Here is a 24,889-nt window from a genome sequence, read left to right on the forward strand (position 1 = left end):
GCTGTGGAAGGCACACCTCTCTGAGCCTTCTTCCTAAGGTCTGCGGGCCCAGTACTTGGACAACTTTCTAACATCCTGAACTTTTTCATCTATTGAGGAGCTCCACAGTGTGTCCACATCTCTCCCTGAGCAAGAAATGGGGTTTTAGTCCCAGTTTCTAGACCTGTTACTACGTACTTTACATGTGCTGCCGACTTTAATCCTAGGAGGAGCACTAGCTATTATTTATTTATTTTATGGATGAACAAACTGATAGGTGAAATGAATGCCCAAGGTCAGGGCCAGGATGCACCCTAGGTCTGCCTGGTACCTTCACTGCCCTGTGATGTTGCCTTTCAGTATCCACCATTTTCTTATTAGCTGTGTCATCTTGAGCAGGTCACTTAACCTCTTTTGGCTTCAGTTTTTTTGAAAATGAATTCTACTCTCTGTTGTGCCTCCCTCCTAGGGTTGCTTTCACCTGGCTTCCAAGGAGACGAGATGTAGCAGGCTTTGTGCCTGGGCCCGTGACCCAGCTGCTCTGACTCCCTGGGCCCAGCAAGCTTGCCCCCGCCCCGTGCTTCCCCCTCACCATCCGGTCCCTGGTAGCTCTGGGCCCCTGATCCAGAAGAGGAGGGGGATGCAGGAGGGAGACTCATCTCTGGCTGCTTGTGGTTTTCAGGATTGACTTGTCACCTTCGTAGTTTCCCTTAATGCTGGGAATTATGCAGGACCGCTGGGAATGGTCATATGGTTTATGTGCTGGGGCTTGGCCAAGGAGGAGATGGTGGTTGAAGTGCAGCCCACACTGGGCACCTCTTGCTTGGCACAAAGGTACCATCTGCCAAGGGGCTGCATCTGCCCAGAGGGGATAGCCTTTTAAAATTCTTACAAAAGCCACACATTGGATCACAGTGCGCTGGGAATGTGTTGGCTTTGCAGGAGCCCAGGGCTTGCAGCTCAGCCCTCACACCCTGGAATCCAGAGTAGAGAAGGGGAGTGAAGCAAACCCCACCTAACTCACAGCTGCAGTGCCAGAAGCCACTGGGATCCCTCTGTGGGAGCTGCCCAACCTCCCAGACACACACAGAGGGAGTCTTAGAGCCTTTGGCCCACTTCTCTCTGCGGACCTCTGCATGGAGGCCCCCATCCCAGGCTGGAGACAACCACAGAAGGTCACAGTGCATGTTTTTAATTGTCCCGGAGTGGTTACTTCCTTACTCATCTCTCCCTTCCCAGTCCTTTCTGTATGGGCTCCAGATTAACGTGCCTCAAACCCAGACTTCACTGCATTCCTTCCTTCCCTGGCTCAGAAACTTCCATGGTTCCTCCCTGTCCAGACTGGCATTCAGCGCACATGATCTCTCTCACGCACGCGCGCACACACACACACACACACACATCCCTCCAAGGCCGACAGCTGCTCCTTTCTCTTCCCTAATTTCCCTTTGGCCTTCTGTCATCTCCTGTCCCCAGATCCCACCTTCAGACCTTTGCCTCCTGGACCTCTATCCTCACCCTCTCCTTTTCACTCTCTAAATAATGACTTCCCCTACGGGCTGCACAAAGCCCCCCTCATGCAGGGCAGAGGGCTATTGACCCCAGGTGAGGCTGTGGGCAAGGCAAGCAGCTCTGGGGGTGCAGCTTGGTGCCTCGAGTGCCCTGAGGACTGGGTTTGAAGCAGGTGCTCTGAGGGGCCTATACCAGACAGCAGCTTCCCGTGCAATGGGGGCTCCCCGGGCAGGACGTGGGGGCCCAACCCAGCTGTGAGTGGGTTCCAGGTCCCCCAGAGGCTCCCAGGGCCCTCCTAACTGGGAGGATCAAAGGTGGAGAACCTGCAGTTCACGGGGCCCCGGCCCCTGCTGCTGCAGGATGCCCAGGAGACCACCAGCCTGTAAGCCAGGCAGTCAGCACACTTACCAAGACCAGGCATCAGAAGGGGACACGTGCAATGACTGTCTCACACACGCTGCCCCACACAGGAGCCACTCACTGGCCACGTGTGGCTACTGAGCGCTTGAAATGTGGCTCATCCAATTAAGATGTGCTGCAAGTATATTATAATAGTACATAATGATATTATGGTCATATTGGGTTAGGTAAATCTTTTCACCTGTTTCTTTTTTACTTTTTTAATGTGGCTATTAAAATATTAAAAAATACATTTGTGGGTCACATTATATTTCTATTGGACTCTGCTGGTCTTGGGGGTAGAAAACATAGGCGAGGTCCTCGAATGGTCGGTCACACTGTGAAACAGGTGATGTTTAGAAATGGACTAGAGAAAACAGAGGCGGTCTCTGACACATGGAGCCCTGACCGCGGCAGGTGCCGAGTGCTGGCCCCGATGCTGCCCTGCGGCCGGGGAGCATGGCTGGTGCAGCTGCTCCCTATGCTGGGTGCATCTCAGAGCAGAGCTTCTGCTGGTGGGAATGGCAGAGTCCTGGGTGTCTGAGCACGTGGTGTGCGCAGATGAAGACCTGTGGGCCTGGGGAGGAGGCTGACAGACAGATCCTCTCCAGGCAACCCTCATCACCATTCCAAGAGGTGACTCATCCAGATCCCGCTCTCCTCAGGCCACCCTGCATAAACACGGGCCGTCATCTGGGCCATTAGGATGATTATCGCCACTCACAGCAAATCACGCTGAACCACAGTGTGTGGGGGGATTCCCAGCCAAGAGAGGGGGCGTGGAGGAGGGCATGGTGCTTACTGCATCCACCCGCGGGGCCCTGGAGCTGTCAAGGGATGCTTCCAGGGGGACCCCGATGGCTCTTCCGTCCCAAGCTAATTGCCAGTTCCTGGCAAATCTGCAGCCAGAGGGGAAGGCTTAGGACCTCTGAGAACCATGAACAACAACAGATTCCTTCCGCCGCCCCCTTCCAGCCCCCCAAAACAGCTCTGGCCCAAGGGGCTAGGCTTCCTCCCCTGCCACCCCTCCACCCCAGCCAGAGCACAGGGACTGCAGAGTGACTCTGGTCAGGCAGGGTGCCTCTTCCCTGGGGCAGCCTGGCCTTCCAGGGGAGTCCTGGCTCGTGGAGGATGTGCGCCCTCTGCAGGACTAACGTGCAGGTGCAGGTTCCACAGGAAGGAGGAGGTGGCTCATTCTAGAGGCTGTACCTTGGGGCTGTAGGAAGACACGGGTCCTGGAGAGGCCTTCTCTCTTGTGGCTACTGCTTCTTGGGTTAAAGAATAAATGATCATGGTGCACCTGACTCCTGCAGTGTCTGCCCAACAGCTACCAGTTCTCTGAGTTGACATTTGCTGGGCTAAGCACATTTATAGTCATTCATGTTTCAATCTGTAAGGTAGGTCTTTTTATTCCTAATTTATAGATGAGAAAACAGAGGCTCAAAGAGGTTATGTATATTGTCCAGGGCCACACAACTGTTACCTGGAGTCTGACTCCAGAGCTCATGGACTAAACCAGTTCACTCTGCGGCCTGCTTAGGGTGTGGACTCCCAGGAAGGAAACAGAGCAGACAGCTCTGGTGACCGTCATTGCAGTGACCAAGATGAGGTGAGGGTGATGGAGAAGCCGAGAGGACCTGGGCCCTGGGGTAGGAGTGACACCAGGCCGTTTCTGAGTTCTCCTAAGAAGAACTTGTCAATCTCCCAAGCCCCAGCTACATGTGCTGTCCTTCCCCACCCCCCGTCCTTCCCCACCCCCTCTCCTTCCCCACCCCTCAACAAGGCGGTTTCATTCCACTTCACGTGCCTCTGTGGTCAGCCACAGTGTCCCTGTGGAAGGAGAGAACAAACTCACCCATTCACTTGGTCTTCATACTTCCTCCCATTTCACAGAGGGGGAAACTGAGGCCCAGCTGTGGGGGAGGGGTGCTTTCTCCAACCACAGGTCACCCCACTGGTCACTTGCAGACCTCAGGCCTGCCACCCTCACTGAGTGGGACTGGGTGGTGTAGCTGAGTCTTTGCTGAGCAGAGAGAAGTCAGGAGTTGTCTCTGAGCTTTCTCTACGTCTATGCTTGCGGGCCTCGCCCCTTCTCTCCCGATCACAGCAGATCTTGTGTCTCTTCTTCAGATTCCTTCCCTCCTTCCTCCTGCCTTCAGTCTGCCAGGTTCTCTAACATCCTCCTCTACTGAACTTAAGAGTTTTGAGAACCCATCTTCCCCAAGTCCCCCTCATCACCTTCTGTGTCACTTCTCCATCACCCTCATCTCATGCTGCTCATTACAGTGACTTTCACCACGTCCACCCCTCTCCCACTGCCTCTGTTACCTGCACCTCCACCAGCATCTTCACTATCACCACCACCACCTGCCATTGCCAGCATCGCCATCATCACTATTCTCTTCCTCCTCGTGGCTTGCACCACCCTCACCTCCTTGTTGCCATCCTTTCCACCATGACCATCATCAACATTACCTCTAGCATCTCCATTTCATCCACAGCATCACATCCTGTATTGCCTCCACCATTACTGTCACCACCACCACCACTACCATTACCTCCATCATATTTACCGTCACCAGCGCCATAGCTACCATCTCCTCCAGGCCCATCTTCACCTCTGTCATCCCCACCATTACCAGGAACTCCACCCTCCCCTCCACCTCTGTCATCTTCTCAGCTATTTCCAGCCCTATCCCTTCCACCATCATCTCTCCCATCACCTCCGCCACCTCCACCATCCCTGTCACCACCCCTCTCTCTCCCAGAGAGAGTGCCTGACATTGAACCAGGGACTTGGGCAAGGAGCCCTGGCAGAGAAGAACACCTTCCTGCCTGACCGACACCCCCTCCCAGATTTCTCAGAGAAGACCCTCAGCGAGCTGGGTGTCAGAACAGTCCCTCCTCTTGACCCTTCCACAGGATGTTTCTGACAGGAGACAACTCAGCCCTCCCTGTCAGCCATGTCTGTACCTAAAGAGACAGCTGCTGTCTGGATGAGGGATCAAGGCCATTAATCAGGGGCTGCCCTTGTTTGCATAATGACTGAATACATTTGCATGCCATTTGCTCCCAGCTTCTGAGTGCAGCCCTGTGGGTGTTTAGGTGTCATTTGCATATCACTGCAGGTGAGGGTCCAGCCTTTGAGACGTGGGCACTTATTAATTCCCTATTCTTTTATGTGCCGGTTCAGAAAAGAACTTGGAATGCTTAATTCTAGAGTCAGTCAGCTGCAGGGCTCTGAGGTGGGGAGGTGGGGAGGTCCACTTAAGAGCCAGAGGGGAGAGGGCAGCTGGAGGCTTTGGTGTGGTCCAGGGTGGAACTGGTGGGGCGGGGTGGGGGGGTGTGTGGGTTGTTGGCTGCAGAGACAAGCTCTGGTTCTTAGTATCAGTTCAGGATAGTGCCCTGCACAGCCACTCCTGTCCCCCCGCCCCCCCCCCCACCGGCTGTAATCCCTTCACTGTGTGACCTTGGGCAAGTCCCTCCCCCATCTTGTGTGGAAGACGTTAAGCCACTAAGCCCACTCCATCCAATGCCTGCTCTGAGTGCAGCGGTTCTCCTCCTGCCTGCACATTGGAATCACCTGAGGAGCTCTTTAAAAATACCAGCGCCCTGGCACCCCCCCCAGCCCGTCGGTGGGCCCTGGGCACGGGTTATTATTAAAAGCTGCCTGGTGACTTTAATGTGCAGCCAAGATTAAAAGCGACTGCTTGTGGCGCTACCCTCCCACCCTGCCCCCAGCCTCCCGCGGCCTCCCAAGACCTACCTCCCTCTTTTCCAGTTGCTGCTGATCTTTCCCTCACTAAAGGCTCACCTAGCCCCGGGTCTGGCAGGACAATTTGGATGCTAGTGCTTTTGCTGGAGGCCTCAGAAATAAATCCTTCCCCCCTGGGCCACGTGGCTGATGGCTCACGCGTGGCAGGATAGCACTTGGCAGTGGCTGGAAATTCCCCCGTCTCTCCACCTTGGTCTTGCCCAGTGGCATCTCCCTGCCTGTGGCTGATCCAGAGAGGAGTCTGCAGGGGCCAGGAAGGGGAGGGGGCTGCTCCTGTGCAGCTCTCCTCCACCCCTCCTCTCCCAGACTCACCCATCCGGTCATTCCAGACTCCCAGGCTTTGCTGTCGCCATTTCCACACCTGGCAGAGAGGCCCAGCAGCCCCTTTTGGCTCCTTACTCTCAAGCCCTGCGTACTTATGTCCTTGCAACCTCAGAGCCCCAGCCCAGCCCCCATCTTGGAGAAAGAATGTCCAGAGCAGCCTGAATGTTGTTTCAAACAAGCTGTAGTAAACACGGCTGTAATCTGGCATTCCCCAAACTTTCTGGGGTCATAACAGGCATATCCTGCACAGGGCAGGATAAGGGAAGTGGGACAGAGCGCCTGCACGTCCCCCCAGGTAGTGCAGCCCCGGAACGTCTTGGCCCACCTGTGGGTCCTCGGTTGCCAGGGGAACGGTGGCCTGTGAGATGGGGGTCTGCCTTGAGGAGGACCAGACAGGAGACTCGGGTGTGCGCCCTGGGGGATAAGGCAGACCCTGAGTAAGGCTGTGGGCAGGCGAAGACCTGAACATGGGGAGCTGCCCCAGGACCAAGGCTGGGGTGTCAACAGTGGGGGCTCTGGTGTTCGCTGTCAGCGTTCGCATTTTAACTTTGCCGTGATGATGAGGGTGATGATGGCATCTGTCTTCTGAATTTGAGGATTATGGGAGAGGAAGCCCGTGACATGTTTAGCACAGGGCCTGGGACATAGGAATTGCTCAGCAAGTGCAACTATGATTATTGTGCCCTCCTTCCTGACCTCCTGGAGCTCCAGCCCATTTCCCCTTGTCACAGTTCCCTCCCCCTGGGGTTTCAGGCCCCTAAGGGGTTAGTGGGAGGGTGGGTTTAGGGAAGACTTGCTGCCTTGCCCTGTGGGATGGGGGCTGCAACTCCACATTCTGGGGCCTGAGGCTTCCCATTGGGGTTGGTGGTGACAGGAACAGGAGCACCAGAGCTGGGGCAGCCCCTCCCGACCATGGGCTGCAGCACTAAGGAGGCAGCTCAGGCCCCAGCACTAATGAGCTCTGGACTTGCAGACCCTGGCCGGAGTCCACCCAGAGGAAAAAGGGTCAGAGGGCACGGTCAAGCCACATTCCCTCCCCAGCAGTGACAGAACTGAGCAACTGGTCTATGTAGGAGTAGAATTGGCAGGACTTGGTGATGGATTGAAGTGTGTATGTGTGCGTGTGGAGGGGAGGGTGGCAAGTGCAGTAAGGGAGAAGGACTAGAGAGTTCCTTTGGTCTAAATGGACCTGAACATCCTTTTTCTGAAAGGCAGACAAAAAAGACGTTTCCGACATAGTTACATGTCAATCAGATTGAAAAACAAAACCACCAGTGATACCCGCAAGGCTGCATTGTGGGTGTGTAGAGTGTGTGTGTGTGTTGTGGTTGGGATGGGGCAGTGGCCTGGGAAGCACACCCGTGAAAAGCATCAGCCTTGAGGATCAGCACACAAGTACCATTTGTCACTTTGCTGTGTTCAGCCAACACTGATGTCTCTGTTGACGGTCACTAAGATGACCTTTAGTTAGTTGAGAAAGAAACCCCACATTCCCTCCTATTTCACTACCTCCCCCAATTTTCTAGAACTTCTCTTTTTTCTTCCTTCAATTCCTACTCATTCTCTTTCTTCCTCTCTTATTCCCTTGAGAGGCCAGTGTTCCAAACTCAAGTCTGATCACAGCCATGGGGTTGAGTCCTGGGCAGTGGAGGCCCCTCTCACTATGTCCCACTAGTTATGTCCTTCCCCCTGCAGTAGGTGTACCCCTTCTCCCTCACTGGACAGAGGTCAGGGGCTTCAGCCCAGGATTGGGCTCTGCTGGCCAGCTGGAGGGTGGGTGCAGAGCCCATTTCCTTTATCCCTCTCTGAGTCACAAACACAGACTCTGGGGCCCAGAGAACTTGGGTCTTTATACATGCCACCTCTGTGAAGCTGTAGGTGGATAGAGAGCCATTATCCTGGCTCCAGGAACAAAGAGTTGTCTTGGGGTCTTTCAAGGTAGCCAGAGAAGGGAAATGAATGACCTCCAGGGAAGAGGCTTGGAACAAGAGTGAAAGGAGGAGCGATGGGATGAGGTCATAGAATAGATATAGCCAATCTAAACTTTCATATCAGGCTGAGGACCAAGTTTTGGAAAGCTTGGATAAGGCCTGGGTGCTTCCATTTACTTTATGCTTATGACCACTATGGCTCATTTAAAAATATTATGTTTAGGTCTTGCTCATTGGAAGTGTGTAGACACTAGTCTTTCCAGAATGAAGTTATCCCTATTTTCATCTCCACCATGACTGCCATCACCACCAACCCCATCACCAATATCAATACAGAGATGGCCATTGTAGACAGTTTTTGTTAACTGAATGAAAGCCAGCACTACCGTCACCACCACTGACGTCTTCATCTCCACCACTGCTGGAATTGAATCACCACTACCACCACCTCCACCATCGTCAGTGACATCACACCTCTACCACCAACCCCCCACCAATGACACCAACAACATCACTAACAACCACCGTTATCATCAACATCCCCACCATCATCACCGAAACTGTTATTGTCACCTCTGCTACCAACGCTACAGCACCGTTGATATCACCTTCACCACCACCACCACCACCACTGTCATTGACATTGCCACTATTGCCCTCACTGACATCATGACCACAGTCATTCACCACCATCATTAGCAACGTCACAACTCCTCCCGCCCACCATCATCCTCACAACCATCATGCTTGAATCCCCGCCATTGTCACTGGCATCACCATCACCACCACTAATCTCTATCTTCTCTCCTAGAACCATGTTCCTTTCCTTCAGAGCACAAAAGGAATGTGCAATTATACATTCTTTAAGGTGATTACCTGGTTCCCACTCAACTACAAGTGTCATGGAAGCAGGGATTGTGTCCCTCTTTCCCCCACTGTGGAATTCTCCATGCCTGGACAGTGGGCAGCTCACAGTAAGGACTCCGTAAATGTCTATTGAATTAACAAATTATTTAGACCAGCACAGTCTCTACACTTAGTTGAAGGGAACTTAGTCTCTAGGATTTGAATGCTTCCCATAGTTCTATCTCAGGACTGGACCTTACTAGAGAAAAATAACACTGGGTGATAAAAGTGATCAACTAAGAGGGGAGAAGTCTGTGCTGGCTCCGTGATACACACAGCAGTGTGGGAAGATCCTAATCTACAGTCCACCAGCTGGGAGCACAGCAGACGAGCTGAGAGATGTTCAGCTCCTCTGAGATCTTTATTTCCATCACTATGTCACCTGGAATTTATCTGAACCTGGATCGATTCAGTGTCAAGACTTAATCCAGTTCATCTTTAAGAGCAACAGAGGTTTTCAAACATGCTCCCAGTAGGCCAGAGCTTCCTTGGAGGTACCTTGGAGGAAATGATGACCTTCAAGAAGGGGTCTGAGGGGGATCACAGAGAGGAGGGCTCTGGGCTTCCCACCCAAACTTCAACCATTGGGCTCCTGGCATAGATTTTGTAACAATGAGGCTCCAATGATTTTAAAATCAGGTTTGAAAACCATTGGCCTAGAAAACGAGTGTTTGAATTGTTTAGTTTTGGAATAGATGTTTGGCATTGCGTATATGTCCCAACCAAAAGTCATAAGCCAGCTAATGCCACCAGGCCAAAAGAAGCATTAGGAAATGCACACCGATGTTTCTATGGACCCTTCTCCTCCCAAGGCCACAGCTCATCGAGATGTCTTTTATTCCGGTTCTTCGGTAAACTGGAAACACAATTTTGTTCTTAGAGAACTGTATTCCATGCAGGAACCCTTGTTTAAATAAACTCTCTTGGGAACAGAAGCCTGAGGAGGAGCACAGTGTATGAATTTACCCATGTGCCTTCCTGCCCAGCAAACGCTGGCTCTTTAGCCATGCAGAAAAGACCCTGGTGGGGGAAACAGGACCCCATTCTTCCGAGCAACCCCCTCCAGCAGAAACACAGCAGCCAAGAGACTCAGAGTCAGCCAGGGATGGGAGATTGTCACCTGAGGGGAAGGAGACCAGACACTAATTGGGGACATAGCGCCTTTCCAGTGATGGTCACTGAGAGTGACAGGGCGAGAGCAGGAGAGTGAGAAGGATGGTTGTGCCTCACCCCCAAGGGCCAGGTCCACAGCAAAACAACAGATCCCTCCCCCGCATCCATCAGCCCCCTCTGAAAAAGTGTAGCCACTGGGCAGGGCTCTGCATGTGTGTGGGTGTGTGTGTGTGTGTATACACACTTGCCAAGCAGCTGTGGGGATGGGGGCACCTAGCCAGCACCCTGTCTCTCTGTTGGTTCAGCCCCTTCTGGCCAACCTTCATGTCTGTCCTCAGGGTACCCCTCAGAGCATGGGCAGGCAGGGCGGGGGGCCCGGGGCTGGGGCACAGTCTGGGGAGAGCGGGTGGCAGGCACCGCTGCTCCAGGGAGAGTCTGCACTGCCCGAGTCAGGGAAAAGATGGCATTCTCTGGAGAGATTAAGGCTGCAAAAGAGAGTTTAGTTTGAGGCAGCATCCAGGCTGAGAAATGAAGGTGCAATTGTGAGGGGGCTTTGAAACCAGGAGGGGAGGCGCTTGCTAGCCAGAGATTTGGGCTGTGACCTTCCACAGACTGCTGGGGAGGCTCTGGAAAAACAATGTCACGTGTGACTGGTACATTGGGAGTAAGGGGAGCCATGGGGTCGGGCCCTCCTCTCCGGACCAGGGATTGAGCAAGCCTGTTAGACACGTCCATTTCTTCCACAGGAGGCAGCTGGCTTTCAAGGTCGGTTATACCCTCAACCATTTGCTTCCTGGTGCAGAACCACTGCAGCCTTGGAAAGCCCTCAGCCACTGAGGGATGGCTGACCAGCACAATCTCCTCCCAGTGTGTGCCCTCTCTCTAGCCCTCACAATCTCTCCTCTCATTAAACAATCCTGTCTCTGCTCTTATGAGCCCCCCCAGGAAACACACTGCTTACCATGAACCATGACTCCAGAAGGCTGTTGCTATCACAGCTATATTACCTACACCCTCACCCGAACGCCCCATCGGACTTGATCCTGACCTCGCGGCTGAAGCACCACCTCATTCTGTCTGTTGAGGGCGTCTGTCCCTTGTGAGTATCCTCAGAGAAAGAAATCCTTTAATGGCTGAGGAACCTGGGGGAGAGGAAGGTTCTGGCAGGTAGAGGCGGACAGACATTGGTCTGTCGCTCTCATTCTAAGGTTCAATCAGCCAGTGACATTCTCCTGAGCCCCTGGGTGCCCCGCCCTGTGCCCAGACCTGCCGGGATGGATGCAGGGAACGAGGGAAGAGGGCCATGTTCTCGGGAAGCACAGTCTATCTACTTGGGGAGGCAGGAGTTACACAGGCAAACCTGTGAGAAGTCCATGCAGAGCAAGCCCCGTGGGTTGGTGGCAGAGAACGTAGCACAAGCTGTGTCCCTGAAGTTGAATACGCCTGCCATGGTCTGGGCTTGGGAGACTGGGGAGGGCTTCTTGGAGGACGAAGGGAAGGAGGACAAGTAATCAGGGTAACTTACATCCTTTTGGACGAGCTCCGCGTAGACTGTGCAGGCAGCGGAGACCAGCTCAGCAGCATCAAGGTCTATGAGGTTGTTGCACGCCTGTGCCGGGAGAAGGTGGGGCGGAAGCAGGTCTCCCCCGGGCACAGGCAGCGACCTGCCGCTTCAAGGGGACAAGGCCGCTGCTCACAGCAGTCACTGGGGCCAGCTGATCCCCCCCCCCCCACCAGCTTGGCACAGTGCCTGAAATTGTACCAGTGGAATTTTCTCTATTGGAAAGATGGTAAATGCAGTTTTCATTCTGGGCTCTAGGGAGTCCTGGGGTTCCACCGAGCGTTTCATGGGCTTCTAGGAGGACTCATTTTATGATTGGGGTTCTCTCTAAGATGTTTTGGACAAAGCCTTCAGCTGCTTTTTAGAATTGTTGGAAAATTCCAGGTCTTTTGTCACAGGAGGACCCTAGGGCCAAAGAGTTAACTGTCAGTCTGTCAAGCCTAAAGCTTAAGAACTGTTCAGGGCCTCAGTTTCCCCATTTGCTAAACAGGGGTGATGATGATGATGAGCGTTATGGCCCCTCTGTGTCAGGCTTGTCATGAGGCTTAAACAAGCTGGTCTCTAAAAGCACGCATCACAATGTTCGGGGCATGTCCGTCTCATCACTGTTCCTGCCCAGGGGCACGGGGGACACTGGAGTCCAGGGCCCCCGACCCAGAGGCCTTCACCAGGGACGGTGTGGGTGTCGGGGGCCTCCAGGAGCCGGTGGGGCCGGGCCGGGCCCGAGGGGGCTCTCACCAGGAGGATGTCGTCACCTGTCATGCTCTCCTGCAGCACCTGCTCGCGCACCATCTGCAGCATGCTGTAGGCCACCAGCACCTGGAAGTTCCTGCAGGGCTTCCCCGTCAGCAGGACCTGCAGAGGTGGGCGAGCCTCAGCCTGGCCTGTGGCCTGACACTGCAGACGCCTTTGGGATGGCGCGGTACCCACCAACCACGTGGCCCCGTCCATCATGTCTGGGCCTTGCTGCCGACGTGCTCATTCATTCAGTCATTCATTCATTCAACCTCTGGGGTCCTAGGCATGGTGCTTGCTGTTAGGGGACTCAAAGAAAAAGCCTTCAGGAAATTCACTAGAGAGATGGAGGGAGGAGGGAGAGAGAATGAGAGAGGGAAGAAGGGAAGGAGGGAGGGAGCAAGAGAGAAGGCGGGAGAGGGGGAGAGAGAGAGAGAGAGAGAGAGAATGCCAAGAGTTACTGGGTAACTCTCTGTAGCATTTGAGTGGAGCTTTGGCAAAGCAACGGTTGATGGAAAGTCAACAATCCAGGGGTGTCACCAAAGGCCTGGCAGTGGTCATGGACTTGAGCATGGAGACCAGCAGGCCAGGAGGGAGGGGTGAGGTGGGGGGAGTTGATTTCTGAGGCACTGAATGTCAGGCTGAGCGGTGGGCCGGATCCTGCAGGCAGTGGCGGCCACTGGGCAGGGCAGTGACGGGCGGTGGGCGTGTTCCCGGGGAGGTTCATCTGCTGATGCCCCGGAGACTGGGGTCAAATAACTGCAGGTGCGACCTGTCCTTGGGGGCCCCTCCTCCTCCAGGAGTGAGGGCTCAGAAGAAGTGGGCGCTCAGGTGGAGGGGAAGGCCGAGGAAGAGGTGGCTGGGAAAGTGAGAGCAGAGTGAGGCCCCTTGCACAGGCAGGATGGCAGGGAAGCCGAGCGCAGGCCAGGCTTCCACTGCACAGGCTGCGAGGCCCCTCCTGCCTGCACTGCCGAGAAGGTACAGTGGTGGGATTAGATGAACAGATGGACCAACTGATGCTCTGTCATCTCCCAACAGGGCGGAAGCAGGCTCAGTGGCCCACTAAATCCCACTGAACTCCATCCAAAGCCAGCAATAAAGGGAGGCAAGGAAAAGGGCTTCCTAGCCGCCTGCCCGAGGGGTAGGGTCTATTCTCTGCCCCAGAGGAGCGCCTCACCTCCCAGAGCCTCCAGACGTCATCGAAGGACTTGAAGGCACGTTGAAAGTAGAGGCAGAACCAGGGGAAGAGGGACTGCACGGCCCCTGCACCCTTCCCTTCTGTGGGGAGAGAAGCAGGGTGCCAGCCAGGGGGCCGTGGTCAGGGGAACAGGAGGTAAAGCAAAGACAGACAGATGAGGCCAAACAACTGAGCACATAAACACACTGGGAAATACAAAAACCTGGGCTGTCACTTTTCCATCTGCCCTTGGAGGCTGTTTGGGGTGGATTTTCAACTGTCCAGATTTCAACCCCATCCAGATGAACCCTCTCCCTGGGGCCCAAAGAAAAGACCAAATGACCTTGCTCCCTCTCACATGATTGGGCGCCACTGCCTTGGACTGGGTCCCGGCCCCCTCCCACGCCTGCTCTGGTTGGAGGACATGTAAGATGGCAGAGGGGCGCACTCACTTAAGTGCTCAGCAAACACGGGGTCCAGGAAGTTGATCAGGTTGTTGAGCATGTCGAGGTTCTTGCCCACCCCAATGCTGATGACACAGCTGTGCTCCTGGGAAAGATGGGTGGGAGGGAGGGAACCCCTTGAAGGCATCAGAAGAGTCAGCCTTGCTTCATCAACTTCCCAATTCTGGAGGCCCTGTGTGTGTCTGGCTCTGGGCCGGGCACGTGTCTCTGTATGAGTCTGAGTGTCAGTGTATGTGTGTTTGCAAACACACATCATGTCTGTGTCTGTGGTGTGTGTGTGTATGGTGGGCATGCGGAGATGTCTCAGGAGTGGCTCACAATGCAGTGAGACCAGTTATTCCTCCAGATACATACCATGGGTCTGAACCAATCAGGACAAGGAAAGAGCAGTGTGCACATTGTTGCAGGGATGGAGAGAGGGATGGGGGTGGGTTCTGGGTAGCCTCTCACAGATCATGAGGACAGGCTTTCCAGAAAGGGAGTAGCAGGGAGCAGCACCTTCAAAAGCCCTCCACCTCACAGTGTGGGAATACTGAGTCCCTGGGGGGCCGGGATTCAGGTCATGTGAAGGTAACTGTGGGAGACAAAACTGAAGACAGAGGCCTTGAATGCCTGGCTGCGGTTTTTGGATTTTATTCTGGAGGCTGTGGGGAGCCGTGGAGGATTTGCAGGAGCAGAGCCATGTTTTGGGAGGGGAATGCCAGGAGAAAGGTGGGCCTCACTGGGCCTTGCCAAACCTTTCAAGGTTTGACAAGAGCTGGACCCAGAGCATCATTATCCCCTTTCTCAGTTCCAATGCTTGCCACCCCCCAACCAGAACACACCCCACTGGTGTTGGCATTGTCTTTCCATGGGAAAAGCTCCTCTGGGACTCAGAGGGCTGCTTCAGAGCTGGAGGAAATGGCTGGGGCTGCCAATGCCTGCCTAACCTCAAGGGGTCGTTTGAGGAATGGGGGTGGTCCTTAAGCCAGGCTCAGCTCTCACCGTTTTCTGTAGGAAGAACTGGAAAAGCCAGAAGGTCTCATGGTCATGTTCCACCATCAGCTGGAAAAGCATCACCATCTCATGGAAGCCCTGCTGGTACTCTGGGGTGGAGGGGAGCCAGTGAGGCGGGGTGGAGCCTGGGCTTGGGCAGGCCCTATCCCAGGAAGGAGTTGAGAAGAGGGAGCTGAAGGGAGACCCAGCCCCCTGGCGCACCTGCCTGGGTGTTGCAGACGTAACTCAGGAGCAGGATCTTCTCCAGCCTCTTCTTATCAATAAGGACATTGCCCAGGGGGTCTTTGTCATAGAGTTTCTGGATGTCGTATGCTAGGTTGGAGGCAAGGGATGGTGAGGCACCAGATCACCTCCAGCAGAAAGTCCATGGGTGAGTTTATTCCCCTCATTCCAAGAGGCTAGGACCCAGGACATCCTGGGAAGGGGGCCATGAAAAAGGTACATCAGCCCACCAGGCTTTGCCTCTCACCACAACCTGAGCTGCCTGGGCTTTTTCCCACCTCCAAATCTTTGACCAGGCTGTACCCTTTGCCAGGGATGTCCCACCCCCCCCCCACCAATTATAATTCAACCTAGTTCAAGGCCAAGGGGGGAGGAGATGTAGACAAACAGCAGAAACAACATACACCCAGGGATACACAGTGCTGGGCATCTAGGGGCAGCCAGTAGAGCCAGGCGGACAGACTAACCAAGGTTTAGCTGGCAAAATTCCTGGCACACGTCAAGGCAGCTCCCAGGAACCAGTGCACAGATGTGACTGAGGTGGGGCAGGGATGACCTCCAACCCTCCCCTCTGCCCAGCACAGCCCACCCTCCTTGGCTCACCGATGTTATTCCGAGTCTCTATGAAGTTCCGGTGAAGGTTTTCCAGGAGGGGCTGAATCTTCTCGTACATCTGGCATAAGGCCTCGTAGTTCTTCCTGTGAGAACAGAACTGAGGCTGCACGAGGCAGCCTTCCCCTCCAGGCCAGTCGGGGTAACCCTGAGCAGTGCCCTCACCCAGGCAGTGCCTGCTACCTGTGCTGCCTCCCCTCCCCCCACCTCTGCCAGCCCTAACCATCCTCTGATGTGCGCCTGGAGTGCAGCGGGATGACAGGTTTAACCTCTGGCTCTGCAGTCTGACCACTGCACCTGAATCCTGGATCCACAACTTAAGTACTGGGTGTCTGCCACTAGGGTCAAGACTTGGGGATATCCCCAGCCCTCTCTAAGCCTCAGTTTCCTTGTCTGTAGAATGGGGCTAACACTAGCACCTATGCCTCAGAATTAGAAGGACTGGATGAGGCAGTGTTTTGTGCCCATCATTAGAACGAGCTTAGGTGGTGTCATGGGTTGAATGGTGACCCCCAAAGATAAGTCCATGCCCTAACCCCTGGAACCTGTGAATATGACCTTATTCGGGAAAAGGGTCTTTGCAGGTGTATTTAACTGAAGGATCTTCAGTTAAATACTGTGTTAAAGTTAAATCTTTAACTGTGAATCTTCTCCACCTCAAGAAGGCTGCACAGGCCTAGGGATGGCTGGGCTGGGCTGGGCTGGGCTGAGCTGGGCGGGGGGGACAGCTGGGAGGTACCGGGATCCAGCTCAAGTGAGCAGAGTGAGGACTGGTAAACATGGCCGGGCTGGGGTGCGGGGTCGGGAGTGGGGATAGGGGAAGGTACCGATGCCCCCTGTATGTGGGCCCCGAGTCGGCAGAGCCGTGGGGATTTTGTCTCTCGGAAAGAGAAGTCCATTTGAAGGAAGAAGCCTGAAACTACCAGGCTGGGGTGGGCACCCCCTCCCACCTGCACTGCCACCCACCCTCCCCTGACAGGATCTGGAACGTTCTACCTCCTTGTGCTGTCCACCATGAGCCGCTCATCCTGGGAACTCTGCCATGAGTAGTAGCCCGTAAGGAATTTCCAGGCTTCCGTCCTCACGAAGGGGTGCAGACCCTGGGGAGGGGTGGAGGTGAGAGGTCGTGGGCCCTCCAGATGCTTGCCAAAAGGGCCCCTCCAATGCCATGCTTGCCCCCTTGCCTGCCCATGTCCCCCAGTTCCAGGGTGAGGCCAAGGGTAGCTTAGGACCATACCCTTTCCAGGATGTTAACACAAATGAAGTCTCGTGACTTGGCCAAGTGACCGTTCTCGTCAAAGAAGCCATCCCATTCCGTCTTGTCAATGGGTGGTTTTCTCTTCACCTGGCAAGGACAACCACCTCAGCCCTCTGTTAGGAACCTTTGGCTTTTCTTTAGGTGTGATTTTTAAGTGATATACTCTGGATTTTGCAATGTGAATCAAAGTTCACAGCCTCTGATTCACTTCTGGAAATTTATCCTGAGGAAATTACTGAAACTATATAGAAAAACGCTGTATGCACAATCATTTTCATTGCACACTACTTACCAAAATGAAAAATGCAAGCACTCTCTAACTGTTGTGCAATAAGGGAAAAGTTAAGTAAACTCTGGTTTATACGCTTAATGGAATATTGTGAGGCATTTAAATTGATGCTTACAAAGAAAGAATAATAATCTGGGAAAATAGAAATGTTAACGGACAAAAAGCAGAAAACAAAACTGTATATTCAGTATCTACTCTCTCTGTGTACTATACTCCATACGTCTGTTACATATTATAAAAACTTCACGTTATATACTCTTAGAGTGAATTAACCACTATAAAAATCCTGTTAGAAAAGACTGAAAAAAAACCCTGAGAAAACCCACCTAAAAACAAAACAGTGATTATCTTTGAGTGATAGGATTATAAGTAATTTTCCCCTTTTTCTTATATTTTCAAACTTTTCTATAATAATATATACTGCTTTGATAATGGAAAAATATAAAATAAGCACTAATTAAACACATCCACGAGCTCCATTTTAGCTTTCCTAAAAGAGTAGAACAATGCATCATAAGGAATGGTTTCTGGTTTACATCAGGGGTGTGTGTGTGTGTAGGGGGAAAGTGAGTGCAATGCATGCAAAGTAATTTAAAATGCTCATAAAACAATAATTAGGAGTTGAATTTCTGTTGGAACAGGGGAAGATTCCTAGGAGTCTTGTATTGGAGAGAATATCTTGAAATGCCACATTGCAGACTTGAAAGTGTGCTGATGGACAGAGCTTGGCAGGTGACTAGACATATCTGATGTAAATACCCCCAACTTCCCATTAATATATACCTGAATATGCACATGTGTGACTCAAATTTAAATTTGCATACGAGTCACCTGAGGATCTTCTTAAAATGCAGATTTTAACTCAGAAGGTCTGGGGTGGGGCCCAAGATGACACATTTCTAACAAGCTCCCAGGGGATTGCTGATGCTGGTCCACTGACCACATGTGTAGAAAGGTGTTAGAAGTAAAACAGCACTGGATATTAAAAATTAGAGCCCACAGGCCCAAATTTGGGATAATTTCCACTAACTCCATGTTCTCTTGGGATGGATTGAGCAATACACTTTAATGACTCATACATGCTCCATCTTCTGAACCAAAATAGGACATATGGGCCCTAGAAGGTACAAAAAATCTCGGCCTTCGCCTAACCTTGGGAAGCAGGGTCTGCCCTGATGCCATGTCCCAACTGCATAGGCACTGTCATCTGAGCTGATCAGAGCCAGGCTTCTGCCCCCCTGACAGCCATCATGATCTCCCAACCTATACTCAGAGACTGCAACACTCAGCAGGAAGTAGAAGGGAACAGGCAGAGCAGGGCTGTGTCCTGGGATCCTTAATTGTAAAATGGAATGCATGAACTTTAGGAATACATTTCCTTATGAATTTTAGTCAATTGGTCAATTTCTACAATAAAGACAGTTGTGATTTTGATGGGGATTACATTGAACCTATAGATCAATTTGGGGAGAATTGATAACACTATTGAATCTTCTGACCCATGAACACAGTATATTTCTGCATTTATTTAGGTCTTCTTTAATTTCTTTCAGCAATGTTTTGTGGTTTTTGGTGTGTAGGTTATTCATGTATTTTGTCAGATTTATCCCTAAATATTTCATTTTGGGGGATGCTACTGTAAAAGTGTTATTTTTAAACTTTCAACTTCCAACTCTTCATTGCTAGTATATACAGATACAGTGGATTTTTATGTATTGATCTTGTATCCTACGACCTTGCTAACCTCACTTATTAGTCCTAGTAGCTTTTTTGGTGTATCCATAGGATTTGTTATATAGGCCAATGATCAGCAATCTACAACCCATGGGCCAAATCAGGCCTCTAATCTGTTTTTTTAAATAAAGTTTTATTGGCACACAGACATGCCCATTCACTCATTTGTTGTCTATGGCTGCTTTCAAGCTACAATGGCAGAGTTAAGTAGTTACAACAGAGATGTATGGCACACAAAGACTAAAGTACTTACTATCTTGACCTTTACAGAAAAAGTTTGCCAACCCTGACATAGATGATCATGTTATCTGTGAATAAAGGCAGTTTCACTTCTTCCTTTCCAGGCTGGATGCCTTTTATTTCTTTTTCATGTTTTATGCACTGGCTAGAACTTCAAGGGCAATGTCGAATAAAAGTGGTAAGAGCAGACATCTTTGCTTTGTTCCTAATCTTGGAGGAAAAGCATTCAGGCTTTCATGATTCGGAATGATGTTAACCATAGGCTTTTTGTAGATGCCCTTTATCAGGTTGAGGAAGTTCCCTTCTCTTCCTAATTTGCTGAGAGTTTTTATCAGGGATGGATGTTCTGCATTTCCTGAGATGATCATATGGTTTTTCTTTCTGTAGTTTGCTAAAATGGTAAATTATATTGAATTATTCTGAATGTTAAATCATTCCTTGGATAAACCCCACTGGTGATGTATTATCCTTTTAATTTTTTAAATTTTAATTTATTTTAATTTTAATTTTATTTATTTATTTTTGGCTGTGTCGGGTCTTCATTGCTGAGCGCGGGCTTTCTCTAGTTGTGGCGAGCAGGGGCTACTCTTCGTTGTGGTACGTGGGCTTCTCATTGAGGTGGCGTCTCTTGTTGCGGAGCATGGGCTCTAGAGCACAGGCTCAGTAGTTGTGGCTCACGGGCTTAGTTGATCTGCGGCATGTGGGATCTTCCCGAACCAGGATTCGTACTTCTGTCCCCTGCATTGGCAGGCAGATTCTTATCCACTGTGCCACCAGGGAAGCCCCTGTATTATCCTTTTTAGACATCATTGGCTATTATTTACTACAGTTTTATTTAGGATTTTTGCATCATTGTTCATGAGAGATATTGGCCTATAATTTTGTTTTCTTGTGATGTCTTTGATTTTGGCATCAGGGTAATGTTGACCTCATAGAATAAGTAGGGATGTATTCCTGCTTTTCAATTTTTTAGAATAGTTTGTATAGAGTTGGTATTATTTCTTTCTTCAGTATTTGGTATAACTCATCAGTGAAGCCATCTAGGCCTGGAGTATTCTTTGTGGAAAGATTATTAACTACAAATTCAATTTTTTATTAGATTGAAGGATAGTGTCAGAAGAAATTGTTTTATTTTTTACTTTTAAAATTAGAGATTTATAGGAATAGGACATTATCCTTTTAATTCACTTTATTATTTTTTTATTTTTTATTTTATTTTTTTGGCTGTGCTGCACTGCATGACGGATCTTAGGCATGCAGGATCTTAATTCCCCGACCAGGGATCGAACCATGCCCCCTGCAGTGAAAGCACGGAGTCTTAACCACTGGACCACAAGGGAAGTCCCTCTAATTTACTTTAAAAAATAAAAACAAACCATACAGGAAACAACAAGGAATCAATAAACGCATAAAGCATAAAAATGATAGAAATCCAAAGAAATCAATTATGGAAATAAATGCTTACATTCCCTTATTAGTTGTAAACACTTAAAAAGCACTGATGATAGTCTAAGCACTTCATATTTACCAACCATCTAATCTTCACAGCCACCTATGAGGTAGGTGAGGTTGTTACACTGGTTTACATATTACGGAACCAGACAGAGCCCTAGAGGGTTAATTAGTATATTTGAAGTCACACAGTAAATATCAGAGCTGAGATTTGAACCCCCAGCTGTTTGTTGCAAGAGTCAGGGTGCTTAACCCCAATGCCATGCCACCAGGGAGTGTAAAAGACAAGAAATTTCAGCTTGAATAAAAAATATACGCCCTACATACGCTGTTAACAAAAGGTATACCTTAAAATTAAATGCCATAGAAAGATTAAAAAATAAATGATGAACAAAGTTATGAAAAAAGGGTTGAACACAATGAAAGTGGCAAAGTAATCAAAGTACTATGCACAGAACACTATAATAAAAGATATGGCATCAACATAATAAGGCAGAGATAACCAGAAACATCGCAAGAAGGCATCTGCTGAGTGCTCGGATAATTTGCATTACTAAACCTCTACCTGCAACAACTGGCCATCTGCCTACTTTGCCGTGGCTGAATTTGTTTATAAAAAGCCACTGACTTCTCCTTCCAGCAAACTCCACTTCTCTCTGCCCAGCCACTTCCCTGAATCTCCCCAGGCCCAAGCAAACTACGGGCCACCCACCAGAACATTTAAGACGTTTGCTAGCAAGCAAAGGACAAGCACAAAAAGCCTGACCACCTGCAGAAGGCTACAATGATGTGTGTGTGTGTAGGAATTTCCACAGGAAGTCCCCTTCCTCTCTTCACCAGTACATCCACACCTCCTGTCTATGCCTAAGGTCCGTCATGCAGTGCAGCGCGGCCAAAAAAATAAAATAAAAAATAAAAAAATAATAAAGTGAATGGAATCTGTATCTGGGGTCCTTCAAAGTAATGGAGGTGGTCATCTCAATGGCCACTCAAATCCATCTTCATCCTCCTATATTCCTCCATTCCTTGCTCCGCCAACCTATTAACACCCTGCCCACAATCTGGGTACAATGACCTAGTCATCCAGGAGGAGACCCTGGTAGTCCTTGAGGTGCTGGGTACTCTTCAGCTCTGCAGTAGCGCCTTTCCTAGTCTCCTGGGAAGGGTACTGCTAGGTAGGGCAGGTGTGGAAATCTCCTCCCACCTTTGTGGTGTGCCTAAGCAGGTTAAAGCTCTCCACGGGCAAACCTGGGGAAAGCTTGGCCATGCTTCCTCTGGAAAAGGGGTCCAGAAGTGGGAGCCTTAAATGGTTCAGCCTCTCTAACAGCTGCTAGCGGCCTTGGCTACAGGCATACATCTTTCCACTCTCCTTCCCCCTCTGCATCACTGGGTTTAAGAATTTTCTCCAGTATTTGTTAGTAAAATAAGAAAGCCACTGGAGGATAAGGAAAACTTTCTATGAGGGTTTTTGATGCTGTGTTCCTCTGAATACTCATAGCAACAGAGCCATCAATAAAGCCTGAGTTCATCTGAGGGACAAGGCATACTCCCAACAGTAACCATGTCAGTGATTCTTACCAAGGGGAGAGGGGGTGGCCCAAGGAGGGCAGGCATATTAAGAGTAGAAAGCTTGGGGAGGATGTGTGCAACTTGAAAGTTATCTGGGTGATTATTAGCAACCCAGGTGTGGAGGGTGTATCATCAGTATAGCATAGTTAGCTTAAAAATAGCTTAAAACAACAGTGGTTCTCAAAGTTAGCTGCACGTCAGAATCACCCAGAGGGCTTGTTAAACCACAGATCGATGGGCCCCACCCCCAGAGTTTCTGGTTCAGAAGATCTGGGGCTCAAGAATCTGCATTTCTTACAAGTCCCCATTTGTTGCTGATGCTGCAGACTCAGGCACCACTCTTGGAGAATCACTGATTTAGAAGATGGACGCCACAGTTTGGGTTTAAATACCAGCTCTGCCACTTACTAGCTGTGGGTCTGTAGGCAAGTTGCTTAGTCCCTAGGCCTCAATTTTCCCATTTATACAGTGAAGATAATAGCTTCATCCACCTCATAGAGTTATGATGAGACTGACTATAAATAATGCATTTAGAACAGTCATTGTACCTAATAAATGCTATATGACAGGTTGTTATTTTATTATTATCCTTCTCTAACTTCAGATAAATGAAGAGAGGTATAAAGAAAATTCAAATCAAGGCCTCGTGATAATCTGCAATAGAGCAATAACATTTAAAACTCTGGGAGAGAGAGGTCTGTTTTGCATTTCTGCTTTTTTATGTATCACTCTCTAAATCACTATGATTAATGAGACTTGAGATTGGTTAAGGTCAGTATAATTAGTTACTATGATTTTGAAAAATATACTGTGTAGAAAATTTTATGACTGAGGCTGAATTCAAATGAATAGTGTATCATTAATCGGACTTGGAACCGCCTACTAACAAAAGCATTACTGCCACCTGGTGGCAGCATACCAAAATTGTTGGCAAAAGCACCATGGAAAATTTATCAGCATCTTTAAGACAACTTGCAGACCTAGACTCATTAAAGTTAGAATGTCACATATGGGGAAAAAGTAACACTGGCTTAGATAGAAGGGTAAAAACGAACCTGTGTTTTTCAATCCTGTTGTCTGTAATGATGGTGAGACCAAGGTTTAACCTACACTGCTCCACTTTCTAGGCCAGCTCAGGGTTCTAGTCCTTCCTACCCAACAGGGGAAAATGGCCCTAATGCAAACCAGAGGTTGTGGAGGGAGGGCCTCAGAGCTGATGAAGAACACCCACCAGGATGAAGGAGGCCGACTGCCTGGCAGAGAGGCTGTTTTCAGGAGAGAGGGTGGTCATGGCCCCTGCTAGCTGTCTTCAAAGCAGCCTCTGACCGGAGCTCACTTGGAGCCCTAAGTGATGCTTTAATTAGGCAGGGGAAGGTGATCTTCCTTTGCGTTGCATCCCCAGGAGGAACTTTAATTAAGCAGGTGAAGGTGAGCTTCCTATGAGTTGCATCCCCAGGAGGAACTGGGCCTATTCTGACCTCCCATACTTGAACAGAGCCAGCCAGTGTGTGTCACAAAGCCCCTGGAATCCTCATCACAATGACCTTGGAATATGGGAGCACTCAGCTTTAGAGTTTAAGACACACCCAAGACCCAAGGGGACTAAACCTCCCAGTCACCCAGGAAAACTATAGTCCTTTCAGGATGTGCAGTGGGGGTTGGGATCAGAGGACATGCAGACCAGTGTGCTGGGCTGGTCAGGGAGGGCTTCCTGGAAGAGGTGAACCAGGAAACCTTTCTCTCTATCTCGGGATCTCCCTCCTCTGGGCTCCCTTCACTTGTTATCCCACCAGACTAGTACCGAAACCTGGAGAACACCTAGAATGGGAACTTTAGATTTCTTGGGTGCCACTTTCAGAGACTCAGAATCAGAATGTCTGGGCTGGGGACCTGGGGAACTGTATTTTGAAAAACTCCCTGGGTGACTCGGATTAGGTATTTGGATGGTAGCTTCAAGGGGTAGAGATCAGTTTCATTTATCTTTATATCTAGAAGGCAAAATACAGTGCCCAAGTGACTGAATGAATAAGTTAATTGAAGAGTAAATGAAGCTCTTAAATCTCATCTTACTTTCCTCTCTGTATATATTAGAGAGATTTCTATATATGCCCCATCTCCTCTCCTACCCTGAGTTCCTTTAGGCCAGGGTCAATGTCTGATTCTTGTGCTTTCCTCTCCTAGTGCCAACCCCACCTCCTGGCACTTGGTAGGTGCTCAGTGTTTGTTGAATGAATCAGGAACTGGCTCCTCTCAGCTCCAGCATCACCAGTTCTCCACCTTAAGCGTCGCTTGCATTTCTACTCAGGTCTCGGCCATTAAAGCCATCTGGCTCTAAAGCATCCTTAGTCATTAGGAGAGGATAGTAATTAGAACAACCAAATTGGAATCAGGAGCTTGGAGCTGGAATTTGGACTCTGACCTCAAATTTGGATGTTCCCCCATTCTGAGCCATGGATCCCCCAGCCATGAAATCAGAATACAGTCAACCTCTGGCTTGCACATCCTTATTAACATAGTGAATCAGCATCCATATGGAAGTCTTCAGTGGACACAATTCACTGTCTCATTTACTGTTACTGTTCTGCTAGCTTGTGGCACTGCAGGAGGCCTTTTAAAGCGAAACGCTTTATTCTCTGCCTCT

General features: G+C 50.3%; 1 protein-coding gene across 2 annotated transcripts; it reads right to left on the reverse strand.

Moving 5' to 3' along the window:
• Positions 1-11,048: 11,048 nt before the first annotated feature.
• On the reverse strand, positions 11,049-23,539 carry TBC1D21 (TBC1 domain family member 21). 2 transcript variants are annotated; one of them, XM_061181938.1, is made up of 11 exons: positions 23,480-23,539; positions 16,944-17,051; positions 16,703-16,806; positions 15,698-15,792; positions 15,074-15,184; positions 14,861-14,961; positions 13,865-13,961; positions 13,413-13,513; positions 12,239-12,355; positions 11,465-11,548; positions 11,049-11,081 (listed from the first exon to the last, which is right to left on the reverse strand). In XM_061181938.1, exons 1-11 carry the CDS (start codon positions 23,537-23,539, stop codon positions 11,049-11,051), a joined length of 1,011 nt encoding a protein of 336 aa, XP_061037921.1. The 2 variants fall into 2 exon arrangements, with proteins under 2 accessions (XP_061037921.1, XP_061037922.1); XM_061181939.1 differs by lacking the exon at positions 16,944-17,051.
• Positions 23,540-24,889: the final 1,350 nt, after the last annotated feature.

The sequence above is a fragment of the Eubalaena glacialis genome, chromosome 2 (assembly GCF_028564815.1).
Source record: "Eubalaena glacialis isolate mEubGla1 chromosome 2, mEubGla1.1.hap2.+ XY, whole genome shotgun sequence".
In the NCBI taxonomy this organism is placed as follows: domain Eukaryota; kingdom Metazoa; phylum Chordata; class Mammalia; order Artiodactyla; family Balaenidae; genus Eubalaena; species Eubalaena glacialis.